This window comes from Sarcophilus harrisii, chromosome 2 (genome assembly GCF_902635505.1).
Source record: "Sarcophilus harrisii chromosome 2, mSarHar1.11, whole genome shotgun sequence".
In the NCBI taxonomy this organism is placed as follows: Eukaryota; Metazoa; Chordata; class Mammalia; order Dasyuromorphia; family Dasyuridae; genus Sarcophilus; species Sarcophilus harrisii.
Window position 1 is genome coordinate 360,592,582 of NC_045427.1, and position 24,763 is coordinate 360,617,344.

At 35.7% G+C, this 24,763-nt stretch overlaps 1 protein-coding gene across 2 annotated transcripts in view; it reads right to left on the reverse strand.

The window, feature by feature from the left end:
- WDR25 (WD repeat domain 25) overlaps positions 1 to 24,763 on the reverse strand; it is a 249,026-nt gene that overhangs the window by 29,697 nt on the left and 194,566 nt on the right. For both annotated transcript variants that reach the window (XM_003756555.4, XM_031953249.1), the window contains one exon: positions 8,241 to 8,371. In XM_003756555.4, the coding sequence (XP_003756603.2) occupies positions 8,241 to 8,371 (131 nt within the window). The remainder of the gene's footprint in view (positions 1 to 8,240; positions 8,372 to 24,763) is intronic.

Sequence of the window (24,763 nt, forward strand, 5' to 3'; positions counted from 1 at the left end):
TTCCAAATTTTTTTTGCAAAATGGCTTTATCTATGCAGCTGCCCCAACAGTGCATCAATGGGCTTATTTTTCCACAACCTCTCCCCCATCTATTCTTTTTTCTTTGTCATCTTTTTCAATATGATGAGTGTGAGGTGAAATCTTGTAATTGAACTTCCCTAATCAGTAATCATTAAGAGCATTTTTTTCATATGATTGTTGACAGCCAGGATTAAGAAACTCTTGGGAAATACATGTTCATATTTTTATACCACTTATCAATTGGCAAATGGCTCTAAGTCTTGTAAATTTGTAGTTGCTTAAATATCTCGGAAATAAGAACTTTATCAGAGAAAAGTACTTCAAAGATTTTCCCCTGGCAATTGTTTCCCTTTTAGTCTCAGTTTTTATTGGATTTGTTTGTGAAAAAAAAAATAACAATGTTGTTATTCAAAGTATCTATTTTATCTTCTATCCTTTCTTTGGTCATCAATTTCCCTCCTATCTATAGACCTGATGTAATTTTTTTCTGTGCTTCTCTAATTTATTTATGATGTGACATTTTATATCTAGATCATTTATCCATTTGAGTAGTTAATAAACAGTCTATGTATGCCCTTTGACTAGCTATATCAATGCTGTACTCAAAAGAGACCAAAGATATAGATAAAGGTCTTGAATATACAGAAATATTTATAGCAGGGTTTTTTGGTTGTTGTTGGCAAAAAAAAAAAAAAAAAGCCCTGAAAACTGAAATAATGTCCATCTATTAAGGAATAGCTGAATTAGTTGTGATATATGAATGTGATAGAGTTACATTGTAGTAGGAGAAACAAGGAAATAAATGGTTTCAAAGAAACATGATTAACTAATATGAACTGAAACAGTAAAATATGCAGAATCAGAAGAAAAATTTATGCAACATAAATTTAATATTATAAAAAAAATTTTAAAGACATAAACTGAAGAACAATATGAGCAAAACCCTAAAAACAATTTGGAAAAAACTTTGAAAGCTATCAAAATTATTATCAATACAATGACCTTCCATCATTCCAGAAGATCAAGAATAAAACATGCTGTGCACCTTTAGAGTGGTAACAGATTTAAGGTACAGAATGAGACATACAGTTTTACATATAGCCAATCAAGGAATCTGTTTTGCCTAACTGAATGTTTATTACAAAGAATTTGGTTTGTTTTTCTTCTTTTTGTTTTCAATGGAGTTAAAGGTGAATGAGAGCAAACAGATTTCGTTCATTTTTTTTAAATTAAAAATAGAGAAAGTGCTACAGATGTGGAATGTTGTTTACACTTTCAGATGAGATCACTGTTTTGCTTTACTGTTTTACTTTTTTAAAAAAGACTTCTCAAGGGTGAAGACAATCCATAAATGCTTCTACTCTAAAACAAAAACACATCCATAATACTTAAAAATTTTTAAGAGAGGTATTCTATATAAACATTTACTGAATGGATGGATACATGATGTATGAATGAATGAATGAATATTATTGCCTTTGGTTGACATATCATTCTGCACCTGACATGATATAATGTCACTGTTGTTTCTCTGCATATTTTATAAATCTCATGGAGCTTAGACGGGGGAAGGACCTTAGAAATGCAGAATACAAAAGCCAGAGGGACTACAAGGTCACCCATCCCTGAACACTATTTAAGGATTTCCACAGATGAAGATATCTACATCCTGAGGCAGTCCATTGATTAGCTCTCTGATTTGGGGGGGGATTTTTTTTTTTTACTAAGTCAACACTCTTATCTTGTAAAGGTGAAAACCAAGACCCAGAGCCCAAATTAACAGAGATATATAAAAGAGTTGTATTTTTAACCCAGACCCTCAGTCTCCAAATCTAGCATTTCTCTTACAGTGTGAGCTGCTGGAGCCAATGCCCCGTTGTTATTTGCCTCACCAGCAGCAAGCACAGGACTGGCCCATAGTCAGCAGTTCTATGAACACTACCAATATGTTGACATAACTAGTAAGTGCTTATGGGACATGGGGAATGACATGGAGGGCAGAGGTTGGGATGGACATTCATTGTCATTGATACAAAAGTTTATCTGACAGAGGTAACACAGGCCATATAGACTATGCCAGTATCCATCACAGGAACATCTGTTTCCAATCTAACACCCTTCTGAGTTGTCATCATTAGTGTCCGCCTTAGGACAGAGTCTGGTATTTTTAACAGACTGCTTAATCAGATGCTGAGTAATTTCTTACATGTTTTATCTTCAAGGCTAAAAACAGTCTAAGCACCTTTAATTGATGAGACTGTCAGGAAGGAATAGATGACAAGAAATCTCTCTTTTCACTAGAGCTAACATGATGAGGCATTTTACACTTTTAAAACAGTTTCAAATAAACCAATGAGGAATTCTGACTCTCCCCCTTTTTTTTTTAGTTTCCTCTCTTAGACTATTAATTCTCCTCACTCCCCACATATAACCAGTTCCTAAATCTTCTTGTTCCTAGCTCTATAACATTTCTTGCGCTCATCCCTATATCTCCATTTATTCTGCTATCACCCTAGTTAAAAGACTTTTGTTATTTCTCTCCTGGACCATGCATTAGCTCTGTAATAGGTCTACCTACCTTTACTCTGTCTCCACTCCAATCCATCCTTGATGAAGCTACCAAATCATCTTCTATTTAATGCATGGACTTAATGAACTGCATGTTATATTAACTCCTGTTTCTAAGTGCTTTCAGGTTTACAAAGTGAATTTCTTGCAAAAACACCAGAAGGCAGATAATTTAAGTGTCACTGTTCCCATTTTAGAGCTGAAAAAATTAAGGCTCAGAGAGACTATTTTTAATTACAAAAAGTATTTTCACAGACATGCATTTTTCTAAAGAATACTTCACTAGAGTAGGCTATTGATTATAAATGTATGAAAAGGTTTTCTTTCTCTCTGAAACTCTACTGAAAAATGTGTATAGTCCCCCTTTGGCATTTAAAACCTTCCATAATATGGCTCAAACCTACTATACTCACACTTTATTCCACTCTACATTCTAAGCAAAATGGACTACTTGTCCAATTTTTATCTGATTAAGCTCACTTTTAATCTCAATACATTTTCCATGTCTAGAATTCATGAGGAATAGCTTGCACTAGGAACTGGAAACTGAGTGGATGCTCACCATTTGGGGAATGGCTGAATAAATTATGGTATATGAATGAAATGGAATATTATTGTTCTATAAGAAATGATCAGCAGACTGATTTCAGAAAGGCCTAGAAAGACTTACATGATCTGATACTAAGTTTAGTGCGCAGAACCAATAAACATTGTTCACAGTGACAAGACGGTATGACGATTGATTCTGATAGACTTGGTTCTTTTCAGCAATGAGGTGATTCAATGCAACTCCATTAGACTTAGGATGGAAAGTGCCATGTGGATCCAGAGAAGGAACTAGGGAGACTAAATGTGAATCAATGAAAAGTATTTTCACCTTTTTGTTGGTTTTTGTTTACTTGTTTGTTTTTCTTTCTCATTTTTTCCCCCTTTTGATGTGGGAAAGATTCCTATCTTTGATTCCCAACCCCATCTAATTAATGAAATTACCCTTTCACTCACAAATCCTGGTCCTTTTGTATTCCAATAGAAGATTCGGGCCTATCCCAGCCCCACCCGAATCTGAGCCAATTTGGGGGCTATACCCAAAAGCCCCTCGAGCTAAATCTCCCATTATAAAAGAGACACACTGGGACCCCTCTTTGCAGAGGTCCCAAACAAACTAGCCATGTGAGGACCCTCTGTCCACTGGACCCTCTGTCGGGTGCCCTCCTTATCTCTATCTTCACCTATCTCCTTACCTCCAAACCCAATAATAAACCTCTTTTATTAATATAACTCTCGGGCCAATAAATGCCTTTATTGGGGACTCGTGCCACTACTAGACCTCATTTACCGCTGAATCCTTGTGCCGAATCCAAGGGGATTGCAGGGGAGCTCTGTTTGATTCCCTGTACCCCAAACCTGCCACTAGACCTCAACTAAACCCTAATTTCATTTAGGTACCCCAAATCTAGACCTCATCATTTTGATCTGATTTTTCTTATTTACACAGTATGACAAATATGGAAATATGTTAAGAAGAACTGCACATGTTTAACTTATAACAGATAGCTTATCTTGGAGAGGGATGGAGGGAGGAAGCGAGAAAAATTTGGAAAACAAGGTTTTACAGAGGTGAATGCTGAAAATCATCTTTGCATATATATGAAAAAATAAAACACTATTGAAAAATAATAAACTTAGGTAGAATTAAAAAAAAAAAAAGGAATAGTTTGCACTAATGTATGAAAGTAGTGCTACCAACTTACCATGTAACATAGGGATCACTTCATCTTTCATAGCCTAAACTGTAAAATCAGGATCATATCCATACTCCCTTTCTCACAAAGTCATTAGGAGGATAAAGAAAACATTGTATTAAAATCCTTTTCAAATCCCAGTTAAATTTCTATCTCTGCTTTGAGTACTCCTCTAATCCATGTCCCATACACCTCCCACCTTTAACCCTTGATGGGAACAAAAAGACTAGGTCCTTGGTAGCTAGGTGGGCCATAGAAGAAACATTGATTAGGAGAAGGCTTTATTAAATTTAAATATCCTTAAATGGGCCTTTGTTGAAGTGGGCCCTAGCTGAATTCTTTATATGGAGGGGATTATCTTGACCCACAGTTACTGTATCCAATCTGGAACTCAAGCTATAGATGTTAACCCCTGAGGTTTTTCTTTCACTATATAAGGCCTTACCCTCTTCCTTCATCAGGAACTTGCCCACCTAATGGCATCTTTCCCTTTGGTAATGGCTAGTTCATTAAGGACTTAGCCTGTTTACAAAGCATCACAATCACTAGTTCATTAGGAATTTAGTCTCTTATAGCATTAAGTTATTCCTCTTTTTCCCTCTTAGTAATAGTGAAACTAACTCCTTTTTTGGAATTTAGCCTACCAGTCAATGGCATAATCCTCCACTTCTTTGCAAAGCTCCCTTATGGAACTTAGTCTTCTGCCAACAATGTAATAAAAGCTTTGCCTCTTGATTTGGATATGGTCTAAGCCCACAAATTCTTTTGAGACACTTCATGACACTGGCCCCAAACTCCAGTATATTTTTGGGATTCAACCCCCACACTCCACAGTATCCCTCCTGAACTTTTTAGAGCACTTTGTCTAGTTCTGCTTTTTGCCATTATAGATGAATATGTATCTCACACATTTCTCCTCGTCATATTAATTCTTTTTATAACTTGACAGCAGGAGTTTGCACTATATTGTATCCTTATATCCCCTGAATCTAGAATCTAGTCAGTCAGTTAACTGCCAAATATTAAGTGTTTTCTATGTGCCATGCACATAAATATATACATATATATAATACAATATGCATAAATATATAAATATATATAAGGAGGCTTATATATAAAAGCTCCTTATATAAGAAACTGGAGCTCAGAGAAAAATTTGGAAAACAAGGTTTTACAGAGGTGAATGCTGAAAATCATCTTTGCTCCTTATATAAGGAGCATTGTTACAGACATGCATTTGTCTAAAGAATATTGCACTAGAATGAGATGATGACTACAAACATATGAAAAATTTTCTCATTTTCTCTCTCTGTCTCTCTCATAACTTCCATTTAAATGCACCTTTTATTTCTTTGAAACCCAAGCTTGTTTCAATGCAATGCAACTTAATAAAAACAATAGTGTTCATTTATTCAGTATTTTATAAATGCAAAGTGTGATAAGTGCTTAAAATACATAAAAAAAGACAGCCCCTACCCAGAAGGAGCTTACATACTAATGGGAAAAATCTAGCTTAATAAATATGTGTGGCTGTTAGTTAAGAAATACTCTCATTCTCTTAGTTGTAATCATTTTGAGGAAGTTACTAGTTCTGACAAAAGTCTTTTCTTTTGAAAACAAGACCTTGAGCAAGTCAATTCCTTTTTTCATGCCTTGATTTCCTCTTTTGTATGATGAAAGGACTGAAACAAATGCTAAAGCTTTAAAAAACAAAACAAAACAGGTTTCAAACCTAGTATTCTAGGGGAAAGTGTCCCAGCTCTTATAAGTTACCCTCAAAAAATGGTATCCCTATGTTAATAGCTGCTTGAAAAAAATAACTTGTCTGGAATATTACTAATTTGGTTATGTGCTATGCTTTAATATTAATTTAGATTACTAATCTAAACTCTAGTAGATTTGATTCTCCTTGCTCAGAATTAATCACACCTCCTGACAGCTTTCTGAATTAAAGAGAAAATTCAGCTATCATCAATAGAATCTGAATTCATAATAATTTTACTCTATTATTATTATAATAAACATTCTTAAAATCTGTATTTTCCTCAGAAAGACAATGATAAAAGAGGAGTCACTGAGACACTACAACCAAAAGCAAGTCTTTTTTTCCTCTAAGGAAATTAAATTTGGAAAGGATTTTGCTCACAATAAATAATTCCCTGGGAATAGTGCAAGTACAACTCTCTCCATTTTACAGAATCAGAAATGGAATTTTTAGAGAAGAAAACTTATTTGTCCAGGGTAGAATAACTAATAAGTATCAGAAACAGGAGTCAAAACACTTTCCCTTCAAGAACTCCATAAGACATAATTTAAATGTCATTGTCCTCATTTTAGAGTTAGAAAAACTGAGGCTCTGAAAGGCAACAAGGAAAAAGTATTATCAGTCATACATGTGTCTAAAGAATATTGCTCTAGGGTGAACTGTTTACTATAAACATATGAAAAGGTTTTCTCTCTCTCTAAAAGGAGTATAATTTCCAATTAACTGTACCTTTTTTCCTTTGAAACCCAGTTTTATTTCAACACAATTATGTTGTCTAAGATCAATTTAACAATAACAGTAACTCAGATTTATGGGTGTGTAAATGATTGAAAAATAATTCATAGACTCATTAATTTTGTGGACCCTTCCAACAACTCTGAGATAAAAGTAATTTTAATGTTACCTCTATTTTATAGCTCAGAAAGGTAAAGAACTGGGATCAGAACCTAAGCATCCGGACCCCTGAGTCTAGTGTACTTTGAATTGCATCAATTACCCATATGTCAAACATTACTTATAATATACATGTCACTGATTATCAGTACTGTCAAATGGGATTGTTATGAAATTCTTGTGAGGCTCTGATAATATTGTACAGCAATATTAGTGACTAGCACATAGTATATGCTATATAAATGCTTATCTCCTTCCCTTACATGGCTTATCCAGTCAATGAACTAGTAAGTGTCTGAGGCTGGATTCAAACTGAAGTCTTTCTGACTCCAAGCACCTTAGCTGGCTAGCATACATGAAGAGGAAAAAATAGTCTCAACCCAAATAATGTAAACATGTGATTTTAAAAACAATCCATTCTATTTAAGACTCATTTTTAGGGGCAGCTAGGTGGCGCAATGGATAGAGCACCAAACCTGAAGTCAGGAGAACAGTTCAAATCTGTTCTCAGACATTTACCACTTCCTAGCTGTGTGACCCTGGGCAAGTCACTTAACCCCAACTGCCTCAGCAAAATAAATAAAATTTTTAAAAAAGAATCATTTTTGAAGCACCTATCAAGGCTCTTTTTGAAAAAGATGCAGGGATGAATAAGGCCAAGTCTGTGCCCACAAAGAATAACTACAAAATAAGATAGAATATGATAAGAAGCACCAGAGAGGTTCAAACATAGGGGGAAAGAGGCAATGAGAGGGAGGCAAATGGCCGGGGATGAGGTCCAGGCTCTGCCATTTTTTAATACTTGACTGTGTGAGCCAAGCACAGCTACTTTTCTGGGCTTTAGTTTTCTCACCTATAACTTGAGAGGCTTTAGCTCAATGATCTTAAAGGTCCCTCCCAGTTCCAAATCTACACTGTATAAACTTGATCTGGTTTGATATCCTGGCTCTTCTCACTCACTACAACTCAACAACACTTCTAAAATGAGTTATGTCAAAGGTCCTTCCCAGCTGTGTAGTCTCTTTCCCTGTGAAAAAAGAACATTTCTGGCTGTAGCAATCTAAAAATGGAATATATGAACTTTCAAAACATGAAAAGAACATCTAAAAACATACTTCCCACTGATTAAAAACTAAGTGCTAATTATTCTACCTCAAGAGCTCTATATATAGCTGATGAGTTCCCAATTTATTCAAGTGACAAAAGCAATATGTCCCCTAGAAAGGCCAAATAAGGAAGAAGTGTTTTACCTTGCAACTCCTTGTATCCCAAGCTTTAATGTCTGGACTGAATCCTCCACAAAGAAAAATATTAGGCGCATCTGGATTAAATTTCACAGTGCTGATTCTAAATTCATTTTTACAGCTAAACAACTGTGTTCCTATGATAGAAAAAAAAAAAAGATGAAAAGGGGTTAAAAACATTTAAACCAAAAAACAAATGTTCCCAGAAAGTCATATTGAACGAATGAATGAAAACATGAATGACTGTGAAACATCACAACCTGTTACCTGAATAAGTAATGAGTTTTCTTTTCCAAGAGATATTAAAACGGAGATATGATTATGCTCAGGAATACTAACAGAGTGAGGTTCAGATATAAAGCTGGGCAATGGACTAAATGGCCTCAAATTTCTGAGATTTTGTGATTCTACTGGTAAGATCATAGGAATGAAAGGAGCTGCCCTGTAAGGGTCCAAGATCAGGCAAGAGCAATTGACTCTTACACTGGCCTATAGGAATTTTAGGAATGAAAACATAACAAGGAAATATCCATTGGTTCTTTGTTAATCATACATGTACTAATAAAATATCATTTCCCTTTATAGGAACTTAAGTATTTTCAATTATTAATTTGATAAACATTTCTTGAATTCATAAAATCAGTAATGAAAGGTCAGAACAAAAAAAGGCTTCTGGTCATTTCAGGAATCCTTCTTGAATTTATCATCACAACATCAATCATTCCACAAACATTTCTCAAACACCAACTGATTATACAGCATTATTTATTAAGTGCCTACTTTGTGCCAGGCACTGTGCTATGAAACAAGGCAAAAAAGGTCCTTGCTTTCAGGGAGTGCACATTATAATGGAGAAGACAATAACATGCCAATAATTACTTATATATATAAAATACATACAGAATAGATGGAAGAGCATCTCAGAAGGAAGACATTAGCAATGGAAGGAATGAGAAAAGGCTTCTTATAAAAGCTGGGAATTGAGTTAAGTCTTGACAGAAGCCAAGAGGTTAGGAAGAACATTCCAGAAATAAAAAATATGAAAAATTAGTATCAGAAGATGAAATATTATAAGTAAGGAACATCAAAACAGCAGGGAGAGGTCACTAGATTATGGTGTAAAAAACTGGGACGGTAGAAAGAGGGCAGGTGGTAAAGAGCTTTAAAGACCAAATAAGGATCTTAAATCTCATGCTGGAGCTAAGAGGGAGTCGTGGGAGTTTGCTGTGGTAGATAGGGATTAGGGGAAGAGGACAAAGTCAGACCTTCTGACTTTTGACTTTGAAGACACTTTGGCAATTGCGTGGAAGATGGCCTCAGGCAGGGAGACTTGAGGCAGAAGTTTCAGACAGTAGACTATACTATAGTCTTGGTGTAAGGTGAAAAGAGCTTGCACCAGGATGAGAGGTATGTCAATGAAGAAAAAGACATATATGAGACATTGTGATGGTAAAAATGACAAGACTTGATAACAGACCAGATATGTGGGGAAAATGCAAGTGAGAAATCAAGAATGAGAACAAAGTTTCATGCCTGAGTGACTAGGAAAATGATAGTACTCAATAATAAAGTTTGGAAGAATAAAAAGCTTGGGGGAAAAGATAATGAGTTGTTTTATATATATTAGGTTGAGACATTATCATGCCAGGTACTAGAAAAGGTATACAATTTTGCTAGGATGCATGGTTTTTGTCTATGTACAGCTTACAATCTAAAAGGAGATAGGGGTGTAATGAGATAGTACAATAAATGTTATATAAAATAGAACCTATGTAAAATAGTTATAAGTAAAATGCTATGTAATATCTGAGGGCAGAGGAGTCACCTCCTATTCTTTTGGGGGGGAGTAATACTTAAGAAAGGCTTTAAGTCAGAAGGACATTTGAGCTGGGCTGAAATAGTTGATTAGAATTTCAATTAATACAAGTGGATATAGTCATTTAACAATTAGATAGGCCCTACATACGTACAAGGTCCTAAGTTCTTTATTGTGGGTCTAAAGGAAAAAGTGGGCACAGTCCTTCTAGTTACGAAGTATACAATTTCTGTGGAAGATAAGGTACATAGTACATACATGCATAAGATTTATACAAGGTAGAATGTGATAGGAAAAAAGGACAGTTCTAAATAAAGTGTCTTTGGAAAATCTCAGACAGGAGAAATGACTCTCAGCGAGGAGGATGTGGGGAATAATACTTCACCAAAAAAAAAGCAGTACTTAAGTTGGGCCTTGAGGGGAGAAAAGGATTTCTAGAAGCAGAGTAGAAGAGGGAGTATTCCCAGGCAAAAATAATGACTCATATAAATGCATGGAAATGGGAGAGAGACAGGAGATGATTGGAGAATCATTAAGAGTCAAGTTTAGCTAGAGAATACAAGAAGTTTAGTGGCAAAATAGGCTGAAGCCAATCTGTGAAGGGCCTAAATGCCAGGACCAAGAGTCCTGGCTTATAAAAATAAGCAAGAGGGAGTCACTGATGATTTTTGACCAGGGAAGTGACATAGTCAAAATTAGGCAGAAAGATTATTTTGGTAGCTGTCTGAAAGCAGATTAGAAAAGAAGAGAAACCAGGAGAAGTGAGAATAGTTACTAAGGTTATCATGATGACAGGAAGTGAGGGTCTGAATTTGGGTGGTCACTTGTAAAAGTAAAGAAGATGTGAGATGTGAGAGATGTTGTGGTGCTAGACTCTATAAGATATAATATGACTGGATGTTAAGGTAGAGAAAAGAATCAAAATCAGTGCCAAAGCATTTGCAAAGGTAGGAAAACTGCAGTCTCAAAAATGAAAACTATGATTGCAAAATATTCTGAAAGAAAGATTAATAATGAAAGCAACCAAAATAGCAACATATAACTAATTCATGTTTTAATAATGATTCTACAACTGAGAGCAGCTTATATTTATAAAATACTTTACAATTTATACTTTTTTATATGTTTTTTCATATATTCCTCCTGATAGCTCTATGCAGTCAAGTTTGTTTTGTTGGGAGGAAGGAGGGAAATAAGAGGATCATTACTTGTGAGTCCATCAATGTGGGCATTTCCTGGTGTGAAAAACCCTCTACCAACACAGATCAGCAATTTCTCTATAGCTTATGGTCTTAAGAGAATTGCTTGAAATATTCTTTTTTTTTTTGACTGAGGCAACTGGGTTAAGTGACTTGTCCAGGGTCACACAGCTAAGAAGTGTTAAGTGTCTGAGACCAGATTTGAACTCAGGTCTTCCTGACTTCAGGGCTGGTGCTTTATCCACTGTACCACCTAGCTGCCCCGAATTGCTTGAGATATTAAAAAGGAAGATGCCTTTCACTTTGTGGATATTCATTGAATTTGTTGATTAAAGTCCCTTCTTAAGCTGATAAACATTTCCTAACTGGACTCTGCTTTAAATACTTCCAGATACTAGATAAATGTCAGAGTTTTTCCCAGAGTTGCTTCTCTTTATATAGTCTATATTCTAGTCCACCAAATCTATCTTGTGATAGAAACTATAATCAATTCATAAGGTAGTACTTGAACTGAACCAAAAAAGTTACCATTCAAAAGAACTGTAAAGAGGTTTGGCAATTGTTAATGCTGTAAAGTTACCCATGCATATATCCTGTAAATAAAAGGCTATTAAATAAATTAAAAAAAAAAAGAATTGTAAACAGAACTCTAATTCATGAACTCCCTAATTGTTTTTCCTTGTTACCTACATCATGAATTCAGATATCAACTTTAATGTACATATATCACTTAATATAAAGGATAAATGAAGGGCATTACAGCTAAATTAAGTTTGGTTCCTTTAAGAAAGGGGTTCGCTAATAAATGGAAAAGCTGTATAAAAAAATCTCAAATGAAACTTTTTCTTATAGTTGACTTTTCTCTCCTTTTCCTGAAGCTTCATGCTAGAACCCACCTTTTCTTTCTCCTTTTATGCAGGCTAGTTGGTGGCCACATACAGAAAAAGACGTGCCCAATTACTGAACTCTCCCATGCAGGGGGGAAAATATATGAAGTGTTTCATCCTATATTCTTTCTGACAACATGGGCTCAAACAACCCAGTATCAATTAGCTTCCTGCTCTCTGGAAGCAGGAAATGGGTCATATTTCCAACTAAGTAAAGGATCTCCAGAAGGTTATTTTTACTAAAAAAAGTAATAACAATGTAGTCAGAAACATCAATTGGAGCTATAAAATCATGGAAACATAGAATGCTAAAGAAGGAAGAGATCCATAGGATGTTAGAACTGAAAAGCTATAAAATTGTGCTATGTGACCTGTACTACTAGACACATATTCTTGAATTCTTTAGTACAGAGAAAAATTACCCACCAAAGAAAATTCAAGCCTGGTATTCAAGATTCAGCTCCAATCTCTATTCAATCTTATCTCTCTATTCCCCATCTTGTATTCTCGGGAATTCAAGCCAAATTGGAAAGTGTTTTGCTCCATGCACTCCCGACTTGGTACCTTTGGCCAGAGATTTCCTATTCCAGAAATTCTCCTAACTTCCTCACTCCCTTCTTATCTAGCTCATAATATGGAAAAAAGTTTTGTATAACTTCACATCTAAAATTGATATCATATTGCTAACCATCTCAAGGAATGTGGGAGGGGCAAGAAAAAGGAGAGAATTTGAAATTTAATTTTTCTTAAAATTAAATGTTAAAAAAATTTTAATGTAATTGGGAAATACTTAATGATATAAATAAAATTATATTTTCAAAAAATAAGCATAGTTTCCAAAAATAAAGAAGCAAAAGAACAAAATCTAGCTTAAACATATTTTGTTGAAACATTTTTAACAGCAATTCCAGCAAGTCTTGTTGCCTTTTGAGGATGGCTTAAGTCCTGAAAAATCTTTGGCAGTATATTTCTTCCCAACTCAAGAACAAAAGTTATTGAAATATTGATAGAGTTTTTTTCTGCTACAATAAGAGTTTTAAATTTCCCTGAAGGACATGGAAAAGAGGCTAGGGATTTGGGGGGAGTAAGTGAATCTCAAGAAATGACCTTGAAACAATCAAAAGTATTTGGGCAACAGACAAAAGGAGAAGAAAAAATACAGCTGAGGTACAGCCAAGAGGAGAGAGATCAAGGAGTCCAACCACTGACCCTACAGCTTTCTTACAGCAAGAAGACTTATGCTAAAGCAACCAGTTGGAGCTACTTCTTCCAGTACTGGGGGAATTTTCAAAGAAAGGTTTGCTTTTTCCCCACTTTACCCCAGTAAGTGTCTTATCTATTAATAGATACTGCTCACTTATTTACTCAACTGCTTTCCTGTAACCTGAATTTTGCTTCATCCATAAAGAGGCTAAGATTAGCTAGAGATAATCATAAATTTAAGTTGATACAGAAAGCCAAACCTTTGCCTAAATGTTAAGAATCTTCTCAATTGAGAATTCTGAACATTGTGACTGCTTCTAATTTTTGGGTTGCCATCAATTTTGTAAGGCAGTAGTTCAAGGGAAGGATAATATCACATGAGAACATTGGTGAACAAGGCTCTATTATTACTCACAAAGAGTTGAAAAGAAGACAATATCCAGTAGTATATAGATGTAGTTCCTGTGGACCCTGCAGCCCCATGGTTACTTATAGGGAAAAAGTTTGAAAGGGAAAAGGAATCAGACATGCAGAAGGTTATTCAATCAGTTCAAAGGCCCAGAGCCACCTACATAGAGCCCTTAGGCAAAGAGCTGATTTGGCACCAACCAGAGATTGACACAGACCAATGCTCCATTTTCCAGTGGGTTAATATGATTAGAAAATATTCTCTAAGTTGATTAAAAAAAAAAAAAAAGGCAAGGAAAACCAAGAATCTCAATTTTAAGTATGACCCAAGGTACCAAACAAAGAAGTAAAGATTAAAAACTGCACCACAGCAAGCAAATGGATGGGGATCAGTCACTTAACAATAATAATGGTGTGTATACCATAAGCCATAGTGGGGGCTGGACTGAACCAATTCAAACTGGTTTCTGACAGTTCACAAAACTCTATAATCCATTGAAGGAAGGGAACATGTGGAATGGAGGGGCCACTGTACTATCCCCCACATCCCCTTCTGCTGCATATGCCGGAATGTTGCCAGCTGAAAGTTAGCCCCATGGAACAGAGAAGCCCAGAAGTATTATCAGGTAATTCTCTATCAGAACAAGAACCTTATAGGGTATCTATATAAATTTCTCAATAGTTTTCACCCCTTATTGTAGTCCTGCCTTCTGCAGCAGAGCAGAACAAGCCCAATTCCCTGTGCACAAAAAAACTACTGTGTCCCTCCCTACGATTTTCTCTCCCCATGCTAAATAGTTCCAATTTCATTAACTGATAGATATATATATATAGATAGATAGATATATATAGATATCTATATCTATCTATATATATATGGTGAAAGGCCTTGAGAATATGTTATATATATATATATAATATTCTCAAGGCCTTTCACCAGCCTAGTCTCTTAGAGACTCCTAGACTCTCCCTTTTATTAATTGCCTTACTAAAATGAGGCACCTAGCTCCAAATCACTATTGATCAGAGAAATGCAAATTAAGACAACTCTGAGATACCACTACACACCTGTTAGATTGGCTAAGATGACAGGAAAAGACAAATGTTGGAGGGGATGTGGGAAAACTGAGGCACTGATTTGTTGGCGGAGCTGTGAATGGATTCAGCTATTCCGGAGAGAAGTTTGGAACTATGCTCAGAAAGTTATCAAACTGTGCACATCCTTTTATCTAATAGTGTTTCTACTGGGGCTTATGTCCCAGAGAAATCTTAAAGGAGAGAAAGGGACCCCCATGTACAAAAATGTTTGTGGCAGCCCTTTTTGTAGTGGCAAGGAACTGGAAACTGAGTGGACGCCCATCAATTGGAGAATGGCTAAAAAAGTTATGGTATATGAATATTATGGAATATTATTGTTCTGTAAGAAATGACCAACAGGATGATTTCAAAGAGGCCTGGAGAGACCTACATGAACTGATGCTGAGTGAAATGAGCAGAACCAGGAGATCATTATACAAGGCACCAAGAAGACTATACAATGATCAATTCTGATGGACCTGACTCTCTTCAACAATGAGATGATTCAAACCAGTTCCAATTGTCCAGTGATAAACAGAGCCATCTACACCCAGAGAGAGGACTGTGGGAACTGAATGTGGTTCACAACATAGTATTTTTATTCTTTTTGCTGTTGTTTACTTGCATTTTATTCTGCATCTTTTTTTTTAACTGGTTTGATTTGGTTTTTCTTGTGCAGCACAATAATTGTATAAATAGTATGCATATATTGGATTTAACATATATTTCTACCATGCTTAACATACACTGGACTACTTGCCATCTAGGGGAGGGCATGGGGGAAGGGAGAGAAAACTGGAACACAAGGTTTTGCAAGTGCTAATGTTAAAGAATTTTCCATGCATATGTATTGAAAAAATAAAAAGCTTTAATAAAAAAAACTAAAATAATTACGGAAAGTATAAAATTTTGCATTTGATACTTGGTGTGATCTCAGGCAAATCATTAACTTCACTGGGATTCAGTTTCCCCATTTGCAGAATAAGGAAGCTTTAAAAGTACAGAAGGCTAAGATGGTATCTGAACAAGCAAGTTTCAAGTCACATTCCAAAAATGATATGTTTGGAAAAAGCATCTTGAATTTAATCTTTCCAAGGTTCTTTCTCATATAATTTAAACATGCTTAAGTCTATCAAATGCTTTTTTGAAATTTTTATTTTATATTTAATATTTTATTTTTCCAACTACATGTAAAGATAGCCATAAGATTTTGAGTTCCAAATTTCTTTTTCTCTCTCCCTTCCCTACCTCCTTCTTCCCCAAGCAATCTGATATAGGTTACACATATACCATCATTTTAAACATATTTCCATGTTAGTCATGTTGTGAAAGAAAAATCAGAAAAGAAGGGAATAATCCCAAGAAAGAAAAAGCAAATACTTTTTTTAAAAAGGTAAAGATAATATAGTTCTGGTTCTCTTATTCCAAAATAATACTCCTGGGGAGAATTACAGAGCTTTGCTTTACCTATTCCATTCTGTGAGGGAATATACCAGCCACTTGTCCCAGCTCTGGAAATCACTCAGCTTCTCCTGGCAGGGTGAAAGATTCCAAAGCTTAGGGACCTTATCAGTACGTATGAGTCTGGAATGTATCTGAGGAAAGCTCTACAAATTTCTCAAAGAGGGACATACCCCAAGAAAACCCGGATGGTATTTTGAAGGCAGCATTTTCAGGCCTACTTTGCTTGGAAACTGGGAAGACACCTATACACTGGTACAATTGGGTATTCTTTTTACCCTGGCATTCAAAGAAGAAATTAAGACTGGTTTAGGAAAAGTAAGCCAATAGGAATATCTGATGGATTCAAAGTTAGAAATCAAGTGGCCTCTGGATTTGAAACATTCCTATTCTGGTGGGTCCTGTGTGAGATTTGTGCAGAGGTTAAGAGACTAATCTGAGGAAGGTAAAAACATGAAGACATATAAAGAGGGAAGAAAAAAGTATTAGCCAAATTTAAGGGACTAGAAAAAGATGTGGAAACCAAATTATGAATAAAAAAGGGGAGGATGTGAGAATTGAATGGGGTTTAGTTTCCACAATTATTAAAAATTAAATTAAAGGAATACAGAAAAATGAAACTAGAAAATTAAAACCTAAAAAATGGAGGCTAGGAGAACTAGGAAACAAAAATTTAAAAAGGAAAATATAATCAGGGATGGGGGATTCAGAAATAAAAATTAAAAAAGACAAAGTAATCAAGGTTAGAAATTTAGAATAAGAAACACTGTTGTTATGAGAGTAGAGAACCACTGGGGGGGGGGGGGGGGGAGGAGGGAGGGAGACTGGATGTAATAATGTGATTAGAGGAGGAGACTTAGATTCAGATGGGTGAATTGGATTCCTCAGATAGGACAGTACCCAGCCAATAAGGAATAAGGGAAAGGCCTGAACTATGTCCAAATAAAGTGAACATCGAGGGAGAAATAATGATATATGGGTGGAGACTCACATTCACATGGGAGGATAACATACTCCTGATAGGTTGTGATCTCTGGTACTCAGCCAATACAGCATGAAGGGAGAACCCTGAGTTTCAGATATAAAAAAGGACAACTACTGAATCCAAGGATTCCTATTCTATAGGATACCCGCTTCTGCAATTGTGTAATTAAAGGCTTTTAACTTAAAAAAAAAAAAGGGGGGGGGGGGGAAGAGAAAGAAACACTATGCTTCTTTCCACATTCAGTCTCCATAGTTCTCTCTCTGAATGTGGATAGCATTTTCCATCCCAAGTTTATTAGAATTGTCTTGGATCACAGCATTGCTGAGAAAACTAAATCTATCATAGTTGATCATCACAATCTTGCTGTTACTGTGTACAATATTCTCGTGGTTCTGCTCATTTCATTCAGCATCAATTCATATAGGTCTTTCCAGGCTTTTCTGAAATTATCTTGCTCATCATTTCTTATAGAACAATAATTTTCCATTAATATTCCCATACCATAATTTATTCAATCATTTCCCAGGTGTTGGGCTTCCATCAATTTCCAATTCCTTGCCACAACAAATAGAACTACTCCAAAGTTCTTGCATATGTGGGTCCTTTCCCCTATCTTTTGATCTCTTTGGGATATTGACCTAATAGTGACACTGCTGGATCAAAGAATATGCAGTTTTAAAGTCCTTTGGATATAGTTCCAAATGGCTCTCCAAAATGGCTGGATAAGTTCACAATTCTACCAACAATGAATTAGTGTTCCAGTTTTGACACATCTTCTCCAATATGCACCATGATCTTTTCCTGTCAGACTAAAAATCTGATAAGTGTGTGGTGGTACCTCAGAGTTGTTTTAATTTGCATTTCTCTAATCAATAATGATTTAGAATACATTTTCTTATGACTATAAATGGCTTTAATTTCTTCATCTAAAAATTGCCTCTTCATATCCTTTGAGTATTTACCATTTGGGGAATTAATTGTATTCTTATAAATTTGACTTAGTTCTCGGTATATTTTAGAAATGAGGCCTTCATTAGAAACACCTGTCATAAAAAAAAAAAATTTCCTCCCAGATTTCTGCTTCCTTTCTAATCTTGGCTGCATTGATTTTGTTTGTGCAATTTTTTTTTATTAAATGTACTCAAATTTATCTATTTTGCATTTCATAATGTTTACTAGTTCTTTAGCCATAAAAGCTACATAAAAAGGGGAAAAGAACCCAGATGTATAAAAATGTTTGTAGCAGTTCTTTTTGTAATAGGAAGGAACTAGAAATTGAGTAAATGCCCATCAGTTGGAGAACAGCTGAATAAGTTACAGTTTATGGATGTAATAGAATATTATTGTTCTATGCAAAATGATGCACAGGCTGATTTCAGAAAAGCCTAGATAGACTTATATGAACTGATGCTAAGTGAACTGAGTGGAACCAAGAGAACATTGTCCATAGCAACAAGAGGATTATGTGATGATCAACTATGATGAACTTGGCTCTTTTAAACAATGAAGTGATTCAAAGCAATTCCAACAAACTTATGATAGAAAGAATCATCTACATCCAGAGAGAGAACTGTGGAGACTGAATGTGGAAAAAAGCATAGTATCTTTACCTTTGTTGTTGTTGCTTATTTGCTTGAGTTTTTTTCTTTCTCATTTTTTTCCCATTTGATCTGATTTTTTCTTACATAACATGATATACGTGGAAATATGTTTAGAAGAATTGAACATGTGTAACCTATATTGGAGGAAGGGTGAAAAATTTAGAATACAAGGTTTGCAAGGGTGGATGTTGAAAACTATCTTTGCATGTATTTTAAAAAGTTAAAAGCTATTATTATTTAAAAAAAAAAAAAAAAAAAAAAAAAAAAAAGCTCTGACAGGTAAACTATCCTTCACTCTCCTAATTTATCAAATACTTAAAAAAAAAATTTTAAGACCTTTCCATAGACCATTAATGGTATATCCAACTACCATCCCTTTTCTCTCCTGTACTTCATATCAATCTTTTTTGAAAAACCCATCCAATGCTCCTATTAGATTCTCTCAATCCTTGAAATTGGGTTTCTGTCCCCTAACCACTTTACTAAAAACATCAATCAACCGACGAACCTATTAGGCCAGGCACTGTTCAAAACACTGGGACACAAAATAAAAGAAAAACAGTCCCTGCTCTCAAGGAACTTATATTTTATGGGAGAGACAAATATATATATATTGTACTTATAAGATATTTATAGAGTAAATGGACAGTAGTTTTGGTGAGGAAGACACTAGCAACTGAGCCAGAAAAACTTACTAAAAAAAAGTGGTAATCAATTTATGTTGTAAAGAAAGCAAAGAATTCTAAGGGGCAGAAGAACCTGGCCTCTTCCTACTTTTCTAGTCTTCTTACCTATGCACACAATAATCCCGACACATAAATGTCCTTGCTGTTTGCATCCCCTGGAAACCCTTTTCTCTTCTCTGTGTCTTAACACATCTGTCCCCCAGATCTCCAATTTTTTTCCTCCTCATTATTACTCTTAGTTCCAATCCCACCTTCTTCTTCAGGAGGCCTTTCCTGGTCTATCCAGTTTTTTATGCCTTCCCTTCTAAGATTACCTTCCATTTACTCTGTATACATTTTTTAAGAACCCAGTTTTTATGTTTGCTTCCTCCTTTAGAATATAGGGGGAATACAGCTTTTAGAATATAAGTTACTTGAAGATCTCCCACTTCCCAGATGGAATACTGAGTTCACCTTGGGTTGGAAACTCAAGCTCCCTTGAAATCTTTTACTTTCCCATTCTTCCTATTCAATGTTTTGTCTTTTCTCTAAAAGCATTAATCTGCTCCTACCAATCTTGATATATCAGTAGGGAAATACAATTCAATAAAGTCCTATTTTCTGAATTTGAGATAAATAGCACTTTGGAGACTAGAGGGTTATTACTCCTCACTTTGCTTCATGGAGAAGAACCCAAGAGGGAAAAACTACAAAAGAATCAGGGAAGAATGGGGAGAGGAGTCCTGTGGAAGTAGAAAGAAGCACACTCAGCCTTGAGTATGGAAAAGAAAACTAGAAAGCATAAGATCTAGGAAGAAATATAAACTATACAGAAAGGACATTTGAACAGGGAAAAAAAAACCTTTCCTAAACCCCACCATCCCAGTGAGCTATTGTCCTCTATCTCTCTTCTTAACATCTTCCCTTTCTTATTACCTATTCACTCCTGTTGCATTCATTGCAGTTAGCCTTCCAATCTTATTCTTCTACTAAGATATTTTTCTCAAAAGCTACTAAGAATATTAACTGTGAAATCTATGATCCTTTTCTCAGTCCTCATTCTTTATGGGAGGCAGCTAGGTGGCCCAGAAGACCTGTGTTCAAATCCAGTCTCCGATACTTTCTAGTTCTGTGACCCTGGGCAAATCACTTAATCCCATTGCCTCAATTTCCTCATCTATAAAATGAGCTAGAGGAGGAAATGGCAAACCACTGTAGTATCTTTGTCAAGAAAACCCCAAATTGGATCATGAAGAATCAGACATAAATAATATGACTGAACAACAACATTATGACTGCGGCAATCAGTTTTTCCATACTACTAAATACTCACTTCCCTTATTCTGGATACTTGGTTAATATTAGCTTTTAAGACACTGTGTTCTCTTGGTTCTCCTATCTACCTGACTATTCCTCAATCTCTTTTGCTGATTCTTCATCAAAATTCCATGGTCTGAATGTCCTCCTAAAATGCAATCCTAAACCTTATCACCTTTCCTCTTTTTACTTTCCAGCTCAGAATATCTGATTCAATTATTATACACAGATTACCCAAAAACCTGTATCTGTGATCTCAGTCTTATTCCTAAACTCCAGCCCAGTATATCTACCTACATCCCCTAAGAGTACCTGAAATTCAACATATCCAAAATTTAAATAATCAACTTTCCCCCTAAACTTACCTCTCCTCTGACTCTGATTTCTCTTAAGGATACAACCTTAATCCCCTCAATCATTCATATTCAAAACCTCTTAATCCTTCCAAAATAACAGTCTCAATTTAGCAGGGGCTTTAAAGACCATTCTAAGCTCATAGTAGACCTGCCTGAGGATCTCTTCTACAACATTCCCAGACATCCCTGTGGCCACCCAGAATCTGATGGAAAAGCTCCAGAAAAAGCACCACTGCTCTCAGAGGCAGACCTCTCCACTTTTACATAGCTAACAATGTTAGAGAGTTTTTATTTAGAGTGAATTGAAATCTGCCTCTTTGCAGCTTCCATCTATATTGCTCCTGGATCTGCCCTCTGGGGTCAATTCTCTTCCATTTTTCATCTATCTTTCAGATACTTGAAGGTGGCTATTCACACAGATCTGCTTTTTTCCAAGCTAAACACCCTTAAGTCCTTCAAATGATTGTCTATGGCTTGATCTCAAGGCCTTTATGCCATCCAGGTCCACTTCCACACATTCTCCAGTTCATCAACACCTACCTAAAATGTGGTCAAGGTTTTCACTTTACATAAGCGGGACATTCCCAGACTTCTACACAGAATGATTTTTATGTGATATGAATTTGCCGATGGGGAAGGGAGAAAAGAGTGGCAGGAAGGAGGCTATGCAATCATGGAGAGAGGGAGCAGGCCCACAGATTATGGATACTTGGGGATCAGGAACAGAGAACCAAGAGAGAAAAGGAGTGTGCTTGGGTATTGGGGACACATACGTGAGAACTCAAACACTGGTAGACAGAAGACAGATATCTAGGAATAAGATTGAGATCACAGATACAGTGAGGAATTGGACATGTGAGCAGGTGAGTAGAATGGAACAAAGGTTTCAAGGTCTCAATACAATCCTCTATGAACCAGGGAGTGGTGAGAGACTCTCTACTTACCCTTCTTCTGCTTTCACTTGAGCGATAGTTTTTTCTAAGATTATTTTTTAGGGGGCAGAGGAGTCTATAGAGTACCAAGCCATGGAGCAGAAGTGGAGACACAGAGAGGGAGGGAAGTACTGAAGCAGGTTGTGGTTCTTTTAAGAAACTGTATTTCCTATTGATCCGTGATTCCTTTCAGATTCTCAGCCCCTCCTGGCTGAGGCATATGCTCTCCAGAAAAAGTTGTCTTTCCTAGAAGCCAGGGCCTTTGATTCACAAATCCTGGTCAAAAGCACCCTTTGAATTCCAATAGAAGATGGGGGGAAGGGAAGGGAGGTATTGTCCCAGCCCCCACTGGATCTGAGCCAACTTGGGCTCTCCCAGCCCCAACTGGTTCTGATCTGCTCTGGTTATCCCAGTCCCCATTCTGACTTACTTGGGTAGCCCAGCCCCCACTGGTTCTGATCTCCCAACTCCCACCAAGACAACCAATATAATGAACTTCTATCAACTAAGGTCTTTGCAGATGGACCTTGGCATCTCCCTTTACTACCAGGTCTTTCTGCCCACCGAAAACTTCATTCTCAGTGCAAAACTTCATTTTCCATAGATCTTCCTGCTGGAATAATAATCTTTTCCAGTGTTATCCTCTCCTTATTCTCACCTCTTTCCCTAACCAGACTTTATGCCTCTCTGTCAGAATTTCTAACCTTACTTCCAATTCCTATAATAAAACTCTTTTATCAATCTAGGATTTCAGGTCTGTAAATTCCTTTACAGAGAACTTCTGCGCCACCAGAAAGAAGTCCCCAAAACTCCCTACCCTTGCGCCAAATCCCAAGGGGTTGCAGGGGAGCCAGACTTCTCCATTTGGTTCCCTGAACCCCAAGCCTGCCACTAGACCTTATCATTTAACTCCCTGACCACCAGAAACCCTAATTTCATTTTGGTTCCCTGAATCTAAACCTCATCAGTACTACTGAGTACTGTTTGGACAGGTGTTTTGGGCTTTTTTTGGGGTGGAGGGTGGGGAATGGAATGCAGATTTCTTTTAGAATGTTTCATATAATGTCAAATTTGTATAATGCAAATTTACATAAAATGAAAACTACCTCCACTTCAATTAACATAGCTTAAAAATCACATTAGGTTTTGTTTGTTTGTTTTTGGTTTGATTTATTTTGTTCTCATCATCATCCAGAACTTACAGTAGCATAGAACTTTAGAACTTGACTAAATCAAACCTTTTATTTTACAGATAAGGAAACCAAGGATCAGAGAAATTAATTGATTTGTTCAATCAAGATTTGTTCAAATTCTAGCAAGACTATAATTTGAAGTCCAGATATTTAAATCTAAATCACAAATTATTTTCAATTATATCACATTGTATTAATATTGTTGAAAAAGAATCAATTATTTTTTGTTAATAATATTACCAAATTATAGTACCATAAAAAAATAAATTGAACAATTAAAACCTTAAATGTAAAAGTACTGAACTCTCCTATTTGAAAAAGCAATTGAATGTTTTTACATACACACACACACATTCAAAAAACATATGCATTTTTAAAAAAATAAACAGAACTAAAATTTATTTTATTTCAACTGATTTTAGAAAAATTCTAATTAGAAAATATTGAGATGAGAAACAATGGTACTATCACACACTGATAAAGGAGTACAGATAATAAAAAATAGAAATATCACATTTTTAGTTATATTGAGTTTATACTCTCCTTAAAGGTCCAGATAGTTTTCGAAAGAATTATCCAGGCATATCTTTTCCATGTTGTATTTGTGAATCTGATTTTTAACTCTAATATAAGACTTAGATAACTTATCCATACATTAAATTTCATCTTAATATATTTAGCCAAAAGACCTTTTTAGATGAGATCACCCAATGTATTACTTATCTTTCCTAGTTTTGAGTCATCTAAAAATTTAATAAGCAGGTCATCTATTACTTTATTTATACAGTTATTACTATTAACTATTCTTTCCTCCTATATACCTTCTTCTTGCTGGGTTTTTGTGATTTGGTATTCATTTCTGACTGAATGCTCATTCTTTGTCTGGATCTTCCTTCATATCCCACTCCATATTTATGAGTGGGATGCATTTTTTGAGTAAAATTTTATGGAAGAAGTAAAAATTGGGGTTGAGATGAAAAATGAATGGGATTCAGATTACTGCAGTGGAACAGAAAGATATCTTAGGAAGTAGATTTAAAACTTTAAAATAAGTATTAGTTGTTTTCCTACCAACACAGACAGACCACACTCCATTTGAGCCTAATAAAATTGTCTTGCTGAATTCCTTTGTCCAAAATTGTCACCTGACAAACACAATCTATAACCAGGCCTGAATCCAAAAAGGCTTTTTAGTTTAGGTGGTCCTGCCAGTGCTTCAACCCTGTCGATGAGAACTCAAGTTACCTTCATTCTTGAAGAGGCAATGTCAGATAATGCAAATAGAAGCATCACCATGGGCCAAGGCAGGGAGGAAATCACATAACCAATGATTTAGAGCTGGGTATATTCAAAGTCCAGTATCATAGAATCATATGCCAGAAATTGATCCAGATTTTCTGTAAGGCACATGAGAAATAAAGATGAATTG